This window comes from Astyanax mexicanus, chromosome 3 (genome assembly GCF_023375975.1).
Source record: "Astyanax mexicanus isolate ESR-SI-001 chromosome 3, AstMex3_surface, whole genome shotgun sequence".
In the NCBI taxonomy this organism is placed as follows: domain Eukaryota; kingdom Metazoa; phylum Chordata; class Actinopteri; order Characiformes; family Acestrorhamphidae; genus Astyanax; species Astyanax mexicanus.
In genome coordinates this window covers 4,120,250-4,133,030 of record NC_064410.1, presented here as the reverse complement: position 1 = coordinate 4,133,030, position 12,781 = coordinate 4,120,250, and the positions used below count along the sequence as shown (strand labels likewise).

Genomic DNA, 12,781 nt, shown 5'->3' with positions numbered 1-12,781 from the left:
GGGACCACGTGACAACATGGATGGCATGTAATAGATTATTTTTAGTTCACTAGTATAAGGAATGTATTACATGACATCCATGTGTGGAGACAGTGTAATATGTGTGTTTTAACTAAAAATATTTAAATTTCAGGAATTATAATATATTATATATCATAAATTATTTGAGTAATATTGTATAAATTAAGTAATTGTAATTAGGTAATATTGTATGCAGAAATTAAGTAAAGTTTACTAAAAGAAAGGATTGACTGAAGTTCAGGTCACTAATTTACTCTGTGTAACTCTATTTAAGTCTTGAAACCGAGTTGAAGTTACTTTAATTTATCTGAAATTAAATTTACTTAAAAAAACCAAATGCAGAAAGTTGCGAAACTTTTTTTTTAATTTTTTTATTAATTTTTTCTCATCATTTATTTCAGTGTACATGAAGTTTGGAAGTCTGCATACTGCTGGAAAATGAAATCCACATCTCTGTAAATGTTGTCAGGCTAAGGGAAACTCTGCACTAACTGACTTTGGACTTCCTAATATAATATAACACAGTGGATCAACACCAGCAGATGACATGTCTCTCCAAACAAACCATCACTAATTGGTGGAAAAACTTGATTTACAAATTAAAAATGCAAAATGTAAAATTTACTGATGATCAGTGATGGTTTGGAGAGACATGTCATCTGCTGGTGTTGATCCACTGTGTTTTATTATCAAGTCCAAAGTCAGTGCAGTGATGGAGATGCGGATTTCATTTTCCAGCAGGACTTGGCACACTTTCCACTCTATGCCAAAAGTACCAATTGGTCTACTGTATATAATAGTCTAATCTTAAAATAGATCCCTCTGTGTGTAATACATCTATATACTGTAATTCTTCTTATTCTTATCAGATGTTTTGTTTTGATAGCATGCGCCAGAACACAAGCAGCAGCAGCAGCAACTCGGGTAATTGTTCTGAGACCGGCTTTTCAAAAATCCAGCACATTGTCAAAATTTGCTGGTGTGTTTTAGCTGGAAATGCCACGGGGGCGCGGAGCAGCTGGGGGACGGGATTCTCCTCGCTCAGCACAGAAACGCTTACACAGATCAACAGTAGCAGTGGATTTTCAATGCTAAATCTACAGATGCTTGTTTAATCTTTCCCTCACTCGCTGTAACAGCATGACTCTGTGTGTGTGTGTGTGTGTGTGTGTGTGTGGTTGATGGATCCTGTCTAGGCTGTGGAAAGCTGACGGGTGTCAGTAACCCCATCACCATCCGCGCCTCGGGGTCTAGGTTTGGCTCCTGGATGACGGACACCATGATCCCCAGCTCTGATAACAGGGTAAGTGAGGCCACGCCTCCACAGTTCCACACTGCTAAACGCTAAACACAGCAAATGCGCCAGTGTTTCATCAACGCCGTCGGTGTTAAATTAAATTAAACGTCAATTTAACATTAATTAAACACTAACAGCTTTGATGTAACACTGGCGAATCGGCCGCATGCACAGTAAACTGTAAACTGACGAAGTTTTATTGTTTCTTATTGTGCTAAACAAAGCGAATAAACAGTACTTGCACGTAGTAGAAGGGCTAAATAAGTGTTCACCCTGTTCTTCAATGGTTAGGACCCCACAGGATCTGCACAGTGCAGGTATTATTTGGGTGGTGGGTCTTTGATTCTCAGCACTGCAATGATTTTTACCTGGCTATAGTTAGCAACCTTACTGAATCTCAGTGATTACCTGTTCAGCCCAAAAATAGCCAGATCACCCATTTTCATGGCTGCAGAACACTGTTTGTGTGCTACCGTCTGTACTTGGCAACCCCATATGTGGAAATGGGACTGTGGGAATAGAGTGGGCAGATTCGGAGGTCAAATATTGTCATTTAGAGCATTTATTTTTTATTTATTTGCAGAAAATGAATGAAGAAATGGCTGAAATAACAAAAATGATACAAAGCTTTCAGACCTCAAATAATGCAATGAAAAAAAAAAGTTTATATTCATAAAGTTTTAAGAGTTCAGAAATCAATATTTGGTGGAATAACCCTGATGGTTTTTAATCACAGTTTTAATTCATGCATCTTGGCATCATGTTCTCCTCCACCAGTCTTACACACTGCTTTTGGATAACTTTATGCTGCTTTACTCCTGGTGCAAAAATTCAAGCAGTTCAATTTGGTGGTTTGATGGCTTGTGATCATCCATCTTCCTCTTGATTATATTCCAGAGGTTTTCAATTAGGTAAAATCAAAGAAACCCATAATTTATCTCTTATCTGTCTCTTTTTTGTTCAGAGCTGTATGTTCAGACAAGTGAATACTATAGAAACACAAATAAAAACCATGGATCAATCTGTATTTCGGCTGAGGAACACAGACGGTAGGGCCAGATCCAATCTGCTGGGTGTTAACAAAATGTCTCAAAGCAAAAGCATCTCAAACGGTTTTCAAGAACATGAAAATGGCATGACAGTGTTCTCTGGTGGCATGACCAGATACCAGACCTGTGGAACCAATTGAACATCTTTGAGATGTGGCAGAAAAGTAGACGGTTGAAGGTTCCTCTGAACAATCTGCTGCAATTGTGGGAAGCAGTCATGTCAACAAACTGTATAATCACATCCTGACACACACACACACATTTACTAAAAACCTGACTGAGTCACCGCCGTAGTGTTATGGAAGCTGTTCTCCTGTTTGCAGAAAGCTGAGTCACTGATGGATGGCCATCCCTCCTCCTCCTTCATTCCTCCCTTCCTCTCTTGCTCTCTGTCCCTCTCCCTCCTTCCTGACCCCTCCTGTCACGACCACAGCAGCTGATTAATCACTCCATCACTGGGCTGGATATTAACAACTTGTTTAGGCTAAAGTTTCCCCACCGCCGCCTTAATTATACCGGCAGCTCCAGCAGCAGCAGCAGCAGCAGCAGCGCCTGACGCAGCTGTCCTCATCCGTGATACACTAAACCCCTCCCCCCTGAGCCCTGTACACAACCAACCAACCATCAGCCCAAAATAACACACACTGCAGGAGGAGAGAGAGAGAGAGAGAGAGAGAGAGATAGAGAGAGAGGAGTATATATAAAATATATACTTAATTGTTCTTTTTTTTTTCTTTTTAATTTTTCCAATTTTCTCCCGGCCAATTACCCAACCCACTCATTAGGAATTAGAATGGTGAAGGAGGAAGGAAAGAAGGAAAAACAGATAAGAAGGGAAAGAACATAGAGGAGTAAATGTAGTAAGTGAAGATAAAGTGAAGAGTGGATGATAAGCTGACAGAGGAGAAGGAAGTCAGCAAGGTGTGTGAAGCAGAGAGGAAAGAGAGAAGAGGAGGAATAAAGAGGAGAAATGGAGAGGAGAGGAGAAAAGGAGGAGTGGAAAGAAAGGAGCTGAATCGTTACTCATGGGCCTCTTTGTCACAGTCTAAATAGATATTGTGAACAGCAAAGGTCATCTCCCATGATCAACCCCTCTGTCTCTGCCTTTAATGATGGCATCACTCACTAAAATCACATTAGCCCTCATATCAATCACTGATCACATTAATCAGGAGATAAATCACAGCGATCACGCTAATAGCTGTATCAATCACACTGATCACGCTCTGGGAGAGTAAATGTCATGGGCTGCGAGGCGCCAGACGCCTCCCTTCAGCACAGGGCCGGCTCTGGCAGGGCCGGGGGTCTGGCAAACGCAGAGCTCCGGGGACTAGTTTAGAAAAAAGAACATGAACCTTAGGGTGGAAATCTTCAGAATTGTCTCAATTTCTCTGCAGTCATTCAGAGTGGTTTAGTGTAAATTATACCACAGTTAGTTCCCACCCTGCAATGTGATTGCCTGAAAGGCATTTTATGAGTGCCGTTATCAGCCGATAATGCACTGTAAACGAAGCTCTCCATGTATTACTCCGCCACATACAGGTAACCTAGCAACGATGCAGCGCTTACAAGCTAAACAGCACAGCTACAAACAGAGCAGCAATGGAACTATTTTAACTCGTGGAGTTAAACAGATCATATTTTCTCATCCTCTTTAACTCAAAATCTTTCAATAAACAATAATACACTTCACGCTGTGAAGCTCCAGCTCATCCCAATTAAATCACCTCAAATCACCATCTCAGTTTATTAGGTTTAGATCAGGGGATTAATGTGGACGACTAACCCTTTTTTTACCGATTACGAAGCTTTATGAAGTAGAGTCACCTGGAATTCAGGCTTTCAGTTAACAGCTGTGCTGAACTCATCAAGAGTTAATTACTTGAGTTATTTCTTGCCTTTTAATAAAGTGTTTGGGAGCATCAGTTAAAGTAGAGTTCAGTTGTGAAGAGGTAGAGTTACAGGTATACAGTAAATAGCTCTATTTGAGTAATGTTCTAATCCAGATTATGAGAAGCAAGTACTTCTCAACTAAGCAACCTAACAATCAAGAAGGAAGACCAGGGTTTCCTCTGTTGCACAGAATAAGTTTATTAGAGTTACCAGCCTCAGAAACCGCAGACTTTTGGTTGACATTTTGGTTTGTTTTTAACACTTTTAAGTTACTACATGATTTCTTATGTGTTCCTTCATAGTCTGGATGACACCAGAATTAATCTACAATGTAGGTAATATAAGTAACTTTAAAAAGACTCAGATATATTGTTTCTGACACTGATTGGACACTCTGTTCTCTATAAAAATAGACAAAAGTATGCAATCAAAGCAAGCCTTGAGAAAGGCTGCAACACTTTTCATTTATGCTAATGTACTCTTGTCCATGATTTATAGATCACATTGTGTCCTACAGTTTCAGAAGCCGCATAATCAAGTCTATTTGAGGCCAGCGTGTGATGATTTAAGCATGAAGTTTGTACAGTGCTAATCAGCAGAATATACAGTACTCTTCTGATGCTAGTTAGCTACATTAGCTTCAGCTAAAGCTCACACATTCAGACCTTCATGTTCTGGTTATGATTTTCACCATATTTTAAGGTATAAGTATGTTTTTGATGTAAGATTTTCACTGTAAGAATCCACAATTGTGTCTCACTGTTTGTCTGTTTGTCAGTTTGTTTGTCTGTCTGGCTCAGTCTCAGTCCTCACCGGCATCCTCCACTCTGTGAGAAGCAGCTAAAAATAAGAACATGCTCTGCATCTCTCTCTCTCTCTCTCTCTCTCTCTCTCTCTCTCTGGAGCAAGAGGGGGAATGAGGGAGGTGGGAGGAAGAGGGGAGCAGAGAGAAAGAAAGAAAGAGAGAGAGATAAAAAGAGAGAGAGGTTCCTCAGAGGGCCCTCATTATAGCGTAAAAAGAAAAAGAGCGAAACCCAAACAGTAACTCTATCTGGAGTTTCGCTCTGAAGGCTTCAGTAAAGACAGCATGACTGAGAAACGATGGAGCCGCGGTCACGCAGAGAGAGAGAGAGAGAGAGAGAGAGAGAGAGAGAGAGAGGGGGGTCAGAAAGAAAGAGAGGATGGAGCAAGTGTAAGTTGAAACAAAGAGAGATAGAAGGGCGGATAGAGGGACAAAAAAGAGAGAAGCAAAAGGGAAGATAGGGAAAGAGAGTGAGCAAGAGAGGGGGGAAGAGAGAGAGGAATGAAGGGAGAGAGAGAGAGGAATAGGGGTAAGAAAGAGAGGGATAAGGGAAAAGAGAAAGAGGTATGGGGAACAGAGAGAGGGGAATGGGGTAAAAGAGAGAAAGAGAGAGTGAGAGAGAGGGATAGAGAGGAAGAGAGAGAGAGGGGAAGAAAGAGAGAGAGGGGTAGGGCTAAGAGAGCGAAGGGTGAGAGAGAGAACGAGAGAGACAGTGGGGGGAAGAGAGAGAGAGGGATGGGGAAGAGAATGAGGGATAGGTAAAAAGAGAGAGGAATAAAGGAAAAGAGAGAGAGGGATAAAGAAAAAGAGAGAAAGAGGGATAGAGGAAGAGAGAGAGGGAAAGGGGAAAAGAAAGTGAAAGTGAGGGGAAGAGAGAGATAGTGAAAGAGAGATAGAGAGAGACAGATAGGGTGATGGAAAGGGAAGAGAGAGAGAAATAGAGAGAAAGAGAAGGGAAGTGAGCGAGACACAAAGAAAAAGGGGGAAGTGAGAAAGAGGGATGGGATAAGAAAGAGAAGAGGGATAGAGAAAGAGAAAGGGAGAGAGAGGGATAGAGAGGAAGGGAGAGAGAGAGAGGGATGGGGAAAGGGAGACGGAGAGAGCAAGGGGGAAGAGAAAGACAGAGAGAGATAGGGGAAGAGAGAAGAAAAGGGGGAAGAGAGAGAGTGAGAGAGAAATAGAGGTATAGGCGAAGAGAGAGAGAGAGAGAGAGAGATGGAGAGACAGAAAGAGGAAAGAGAGAGAAAGCAAGGGATAAGAGAAGAGAGAAAGCGATAGGGGGGAAAAGAGAGAGAGAGAGAGAGGGAGGAAGCGAGAGAGAGAGAGAGAGAGAGAGAGAGAGAGAGAGAGAGAGAGAGAGAGAGAGAGAGAGAAATGCTAACAGGATTGATTTTCTGTAAATGTGGACTGGAAAAGGGCAGGGTGCAACTGCAGCAGTGGAGTGCAGAGCACAGGCAACATCTTCAGCCCCACACAGAGAGAAAAGATCAATAGATACACACACACACACACACACACACAGCCTCACACACACACACACTGCACAGTGAGAGTCACTACAGGTGATAGGCTCTGCTGTCATTAAAGCCAAGAGATGATGTGTCTGTACTTCTAGAGTACTTTTATCACAGCATCTCTTTTCTCTCTCTCTCTTTCTCTCTCTCTCTCTCTCTTTTCTCTCTCACCCTTCCTCGATCTCTTCCTCTTTTCTTTCTTTTTTCCGCTGCCTTTCCATTTTAACACCTGTCTATTTTAACACACTTCAGAATAAACTCTACACCACCAAAGATTTCCCCTCAACTCAAAAATTTAACACTGTCACACATTTTTGTTTAACTCCATATTTTCGAACTCCAGAAGTTTGCTGTGTAACTGCTTAAAAAAAAAGTCAATCTTCCCCTCGACAGACATTCTGTCTGCTAAAAATTGGGAGTAGGTGTGCTTTTATGGAGCCAGTAAAACTGAAATGCTGGGTAAAAGTTTTAGAATGGCCTGTATTCATAATAGATGTGAGGTCTCATAAGGAGATATCTGTCAAATTCAGGTTTGCACTCACTGAACTAAATAATTCCACAGCAATTACTCCTGTATTTCTACCTCAGAGGGCACTGGAAGGCATCAGAATTCAGGTTAAAAATCACTATAACCTTCTCTTGTGAACTGTCGCCCCAGGCCCTGACTCTCCAGAAACGTGTCTGAGATTTAATTTCTAGTTTATACTTAAAGAAAACATTCGCAAAAACATCTTTACTGGAACAGCTCGACAAATGGGAAGTGTCGTATTTTTAAATGGATAAAATAATAAAAATAATAAAAATATGGTAGAAAATTTGAATAGCAGGTGATTAATCACGATAGAGATTTATAACACTCGTTCTTCTTAAGACGCTATAAGCTTTTATAGTGGATATTTAAATGTAAAAAAAAAAAAATTAAGAAATTTAAAATGTAATTACAGTCATATGAAAAAAATTGGGCACCCCTATTAATCTTAATCATTTTTAGTTCTAAATATTTGGGTGTTTGCAACAGCCATTTCAGTTTGATATATCTAATAACTGATGGACACAGTAATATTGTACTTTATTGTACTAACAGAAAATGTGCAATATGCATTAAACCAAAATTTGACCGGTGCAAAAGTATGGGCACCCTTATCATTTTATTGATTTGAATACTCCTAACTACTTTTTACTGACTTACTGAAGCACGCCACAAACAGAGTCGCCTGAGGTATGCAAAAGCACACCTCAGGCGACTCTGTTTGAAATGGCTGTTGAATGATTAAAATGATTAAGATTAATAGGGGTGCCCAAACTTTTTCATATGACTGTATATTTATATTAGTGGTGTCAATTAAATTACTACTATATACTTGTATGTTTTTAGGGGAGATAAACTTTTATTTTTCACTTTATTTTAAACATCTGGTTGTAAGGATTTCTGAATTATAACTTAATTAGTTTTCACACCTGTAGTTGTGAAAGTTTCTATGATTCGGATCAGTTGATGAGTTTGTTTACTTGAAGTTTGCGTTTCCTCCCTCTGTTTGGTTTGTTTGGTTTCACACAGACATAAAGCTAAACGCACCAAAATGTGCACCAATAAACCACGCAAGCACATTGTGTCCTCTGATTGGTCAGAGCTGTCCGACGTGGGAGCAAGAAAGTAAATACAGTAAATATATCTGTATATCTGTGCAGTGTGATTAAGCTGCTTTAACACAGAACGCCAAAAAAAATGTGACGCTTTACTTTTAAACACCATGTTTTTTTTGTTTTACGAGAGAGCAGTGAACACTGCACATACTACGCACTTAATGTGTAAACAGCATGGAGCAGCAGCAGAGACAGCGCTTGTTTATAGCAGTATATTATCGGGCTCATACAGTATATATCAGATTAAACTGCAGCTAATCAGCAGTTTAGCTTAATTAAAAATAAGTATATTTGATAGCAGATTTCAGTTGGATCGAGACCAGATTATGTTTTCACTACAAGCGAACCACTCCAGAAAAAAAAAATGGGTGGGGACAGGGTAGATTACAGCGAAAGTTGGGGTCAAAACTGATGGCGTAATCAACTTGCGTTAAAAAATAATAACACGTTACTAATTCCAGATTAATTGCATGCACTAACAATTTACCATTGACAGACCTAAAAAAAACATATACAGCTCTGGAAAAAAATAAGAGACCACTTAAAATTAAGCTTCTTTGATTTGGTTTCTTTGATTTTACCAAATTGAAAACCTCTGGGATATAATAATATAAAAGAGGAAGATGGATGGTCGTAAGCCAAAAGCAGTGTGTAAGACTGGTGGAGGAGAACATAGAAAAGCAGGGTTATTCCACCAAATATTGATTTCTGAGCTCTTAAAACTTTATGAATATGCTTTTTTGTTATTTCAGCCATTTCTGCATTATTTTCTGCCAATACAGTAAATGATCTAAATGACATTTTTTTTTTTTTTTTGGAATTTGGGAGAAATGTTTGTCTGTAGTTTATAGAATAAAACAACAATGTTCATTTTACTCAAACATGTACCTATGAATAATAAAATCAGTATATATGTTATATATGTTATCTTTTCTCCGCTCTGTCCTCTAGGTGTGGTCGATGGACGGCTACCTCAAAGGACGGCGAGTGCTGGAGTACCGAACGCTGGGCGACTTCATGAAAGGCCAGAACTTCGTTCAGCACCTGCTCCCGCATCCGTGGGCCGGTACGGGTCACGTGGTCTACAACGGCTCGCTTTACTACAACAAGTACCAGAGCAACATCCTGATCAAGTACCACTTCCGGTCCCGCAGCGTCCTGGTGCAGCGGAGCCTGAGCGGCGCCGGCTACAACAACACCTTCCCGTACTCGTGGGGCGGCTCGTCCGACATCGACCTCATGGCTGACGAGAACGGCTTGTGGGCGGTGTACACCACCATCCCCAACGCCGGCAACATCGTGATCAGCCGCCTGGAGCCGCAGAGTCTGGAGGTTCTGCAGACGTGGGATACCGGCTTCCCCAAGCGCAGCGCCGGCGAGTCCTTCATGATCTGCGGCACGCTCTACGTCACCAACTCGCACCTCGCCGGCGCCAAGATCTACTTCGCCTACTACACCAACACGTCCTCCTACGAGTACACGGACATTCCCTTCCACAACCAGTACTCACACATCTCCATGATGGACTACAACCCGCGGGAGCGTGTGCTCTACACCTGGAACAACGGCCACCAGGTGCTCTACAACGTCACACTCTTCCAGGTCATCAAGACCTCCGAGGACTGAGCGTTGACCAGGAATCGAGCGCATCCACGCGAACAAACAGCAACATTAAACACTTACAACACTTACACACAACACACACACACACTCAGTCTCACACACCACCACTACCACCACCACATACAGTATAGGTCAAAAGTTTGGACACACCTTCTCTCTTTTTCAATGCGTTTTCTTTATTTTCATGACTATTTACATTACAGTAGATTCTCACTGAAGCATCAAAACTATGAATGAACACATGTGGAGTTTTATGTACTTAACAACAAAAAAAATGAGCTGAACCTCCACAGTCACCGGACCTGAACCCAATCCAGATGGTTTGGGGTGAGCTGGACCACTTAGGGTGCTTTTCCACCAGCATGGTGCCCGTGCTGGTGCTGGTGCTGGTGCCATGTTCCCGAACGATTCTTTGCGTTTCCACCTCAAAATCACAGGTTCTGGGCCAGAAAAGCCGGTTCCGTTCTGGTCCGGAACCAGCGAACCTGTGACGCAAGCTGCCAAAAGGGCGGGGCTTTAAAGCGTATCCAGGGCAAAGTTGTTTAAAAAAAAGCAGCAGAAGCAGCTAAATGAATGAAAATGAAAATGAATCAACAGTGGTCCACTGAGGATAGCAGCTCAAGTTTAAAAAAAAAAAAAGGAGCTCGGGTTCCGCCATGTTGTTTTCAAATTGCCCATTGACTTCTGTTGACGCCCACATTCACATACGTAGTGAGTGACTCTTTGAAGCAGTGGAAACACGGGCCAATTCTTAAAAGGTTCGAAGGGTTCGCAGGCACCGGCTCCGGCACCAGCACTTTTTAGGTGGAAAAGAGGTAAGAGTGAAGAAGGCAATGGGCCAACAAGTGCTAATAAACACCTCTGGGAACTCCTTCCTTCAAGACTGTTGGAAAACTTTTCATTTCAGGTGGCCACCTCTTAATGAAGCTCATTGAGAGAATGATGCCAAGAGTGTGCAAAGCAGTAATCAGAGCAAAGGGTGGCTATTTTGAAGAAATATTGTTAATAAGTTATTTCACCTTTTTCTTTGTTAACTACATAAAACTCCACATGTGTTCATTCATAGTTTTGATGCTTCAGTGAGAATCTACAATGTAAATATCAGTCCTGAAAATAAAGTTGCATTGAAAAATGCATTGAAAAAGAGAGAAGGTGTGTCCAAACTTTTGGCCTGTACTGTATACACCAAACAAACACACACATCAATCCACATACTGACAAGAAAACAAAAAAAAAACAAAAAAAAAAAAAACAAGGAGGAGGACGGAACTGAAGCTTAGACTTTTTTTACATTTCGATCTTCATAGAGTGCTTTTATTCACGACATCCTGTGAAAAGCGGTTGAGATAAACGTGGACTGAGCCTTTTTGCCTCTTCTCTTTTTTCTTTCTTTCTTCCTTCTCTGTGATGAGTCAGCATGATACTGTTCTTTTTATTTGTGACAAGAGAAAAGAAAAGTGAATAAACGTCGACCTTTAACGTTTTAGAGTCTGCCTTTTCCTTTCACCTCCAGAGGAGCGTAAACGGGAGCCGTGCGAAACCAGTGCGGAAGTTGAAACCGCCTTTTGTATTCCGCTCCAGCATCAACCTCTGCTCGGCCACATAATGGATGCTTCTCCAGGGTCCGGCTGCCTCCGTCCTTATTTTTCATCCAGTAAACAAGTAACACGTCCAGAAATGCAGCAAAAAAAAAAAAAAAAAAAAAAAAATATATATATATATATATATATATATATATATATATTTTTTTTTTTTAAACAAAACATATACAGAGATTACATTATAATAATGTAGGAATACTATCTCTTTATCTCTGGAATTTATTTATTTATTTTTCACTTTTTGATCTCTTTTACAAAAGTTTGCTTATTTTACAATATACATCCTACTTTCAATCACATGTTTGCCATGAGCTCTTTAGTGAGTTATTTTGTTCCTTTGTGGCAGTGGCAATATAAAATTAATTTCTCATCATAAATAGATGGAAAGGTGTGTCTACTGTAGTTACACCGATTTAACCCTTTGAACTCTAGTCTGTTTTGTTGTGTTTTTTCTCCGTTTTTGTCGTCAGTTCCTCTTTTTCAGGTCTTATAACAAAGTAAATATATCAGACAGACACATGCCCTGATCTCTTTTACTCCAGAAGACATACGGCTGCTCAAAAATAAAAAAATATAATCATTTAAAATGTAAAAGGAAGCAGAATTGTTATATTTTCCTGGAACTGATCATGTTTTAGTCAAAATTTAGTCAAAAAAAGCGCCTGTTTTTTTTTTTTTTTTTTTTACTTATTTTTGAATGTATAGACTTTAAATATATTCACACCAAGGGGGCAGAAGCTGTTTTAAAAAGCTTTGATTGGTTAGAACAGCTGTCAGTCACATAAGAGTCCTGTAGCAACTGAAAAACGCAAAGAGTAATGCTTTGAATTAGTTGCTGTTTTTTTATTTTAGTTCATTTATAAAATATATGCTTATAGTTTACAATAACTATAATATATATATTTCCTGATTAAATCTTATGTAATGATTTACACCTAATGCACCTATTGTCACCCCTTCTCTGAAGGGTTGGAAGGGCCTCACTGCACACCACTGTATTTATTATATATTACTGCTTCAGCTGGTTTTACCATAAACCATATTACTTCTCTCCTGTATGATCTCGCATCAGTCTCTTCAGACCTGGCAACTTATGACCAAATCTCAACAGGTTTAAACCATGAATGTGGGAATGTTTGGGTGGAAACACAAGTCTCAATGGACCACGCAATTAGGAGAACGTGGAACAATGTGTTAAAGTCACCAGATACAGGAAGGCAAGTGTGTGGGATCAAACATTTGTTTTGGTTACCTGTGCATAAGTCTCGCCAGACACATTTAACACCTGACGATAAACATTGGCCCATTTTAATCTCACACCCCAAGTAATAAACATT

General features: G+C 40.4%; 1 protein-coding gene across 2 annotated transcripts in view; it reads left to right on the top strand.

The window, feature by feature from the left end:
* The window catches only part of olfm2a (olfactomedin 2a), a 176,590-nt gene extending 165,268 nt beyond the window's left edge, over positions 1-11,322 (top strand). For both annotated transcript variants that reach the window (XM_022668003.2, XM_022668001.2), the window contains exons 5-6: positions 1,218-1,324; positions 9,172-11,322. In XM_022668003.2, coding sequence (XP_022523724.1) covers positions 1,218-1,324; positions 9,172-9,846 — 782 coding nt within the window. In that variant the 3' untranslated portion in view covers positions 9,847-11,322. The remainder of the gene's footprint in view (positions 1-1,217; positions 1,325-9,171) is intronic.
* Positions 11,323-12,781: the final 1,459 nt, after the last annotated feature.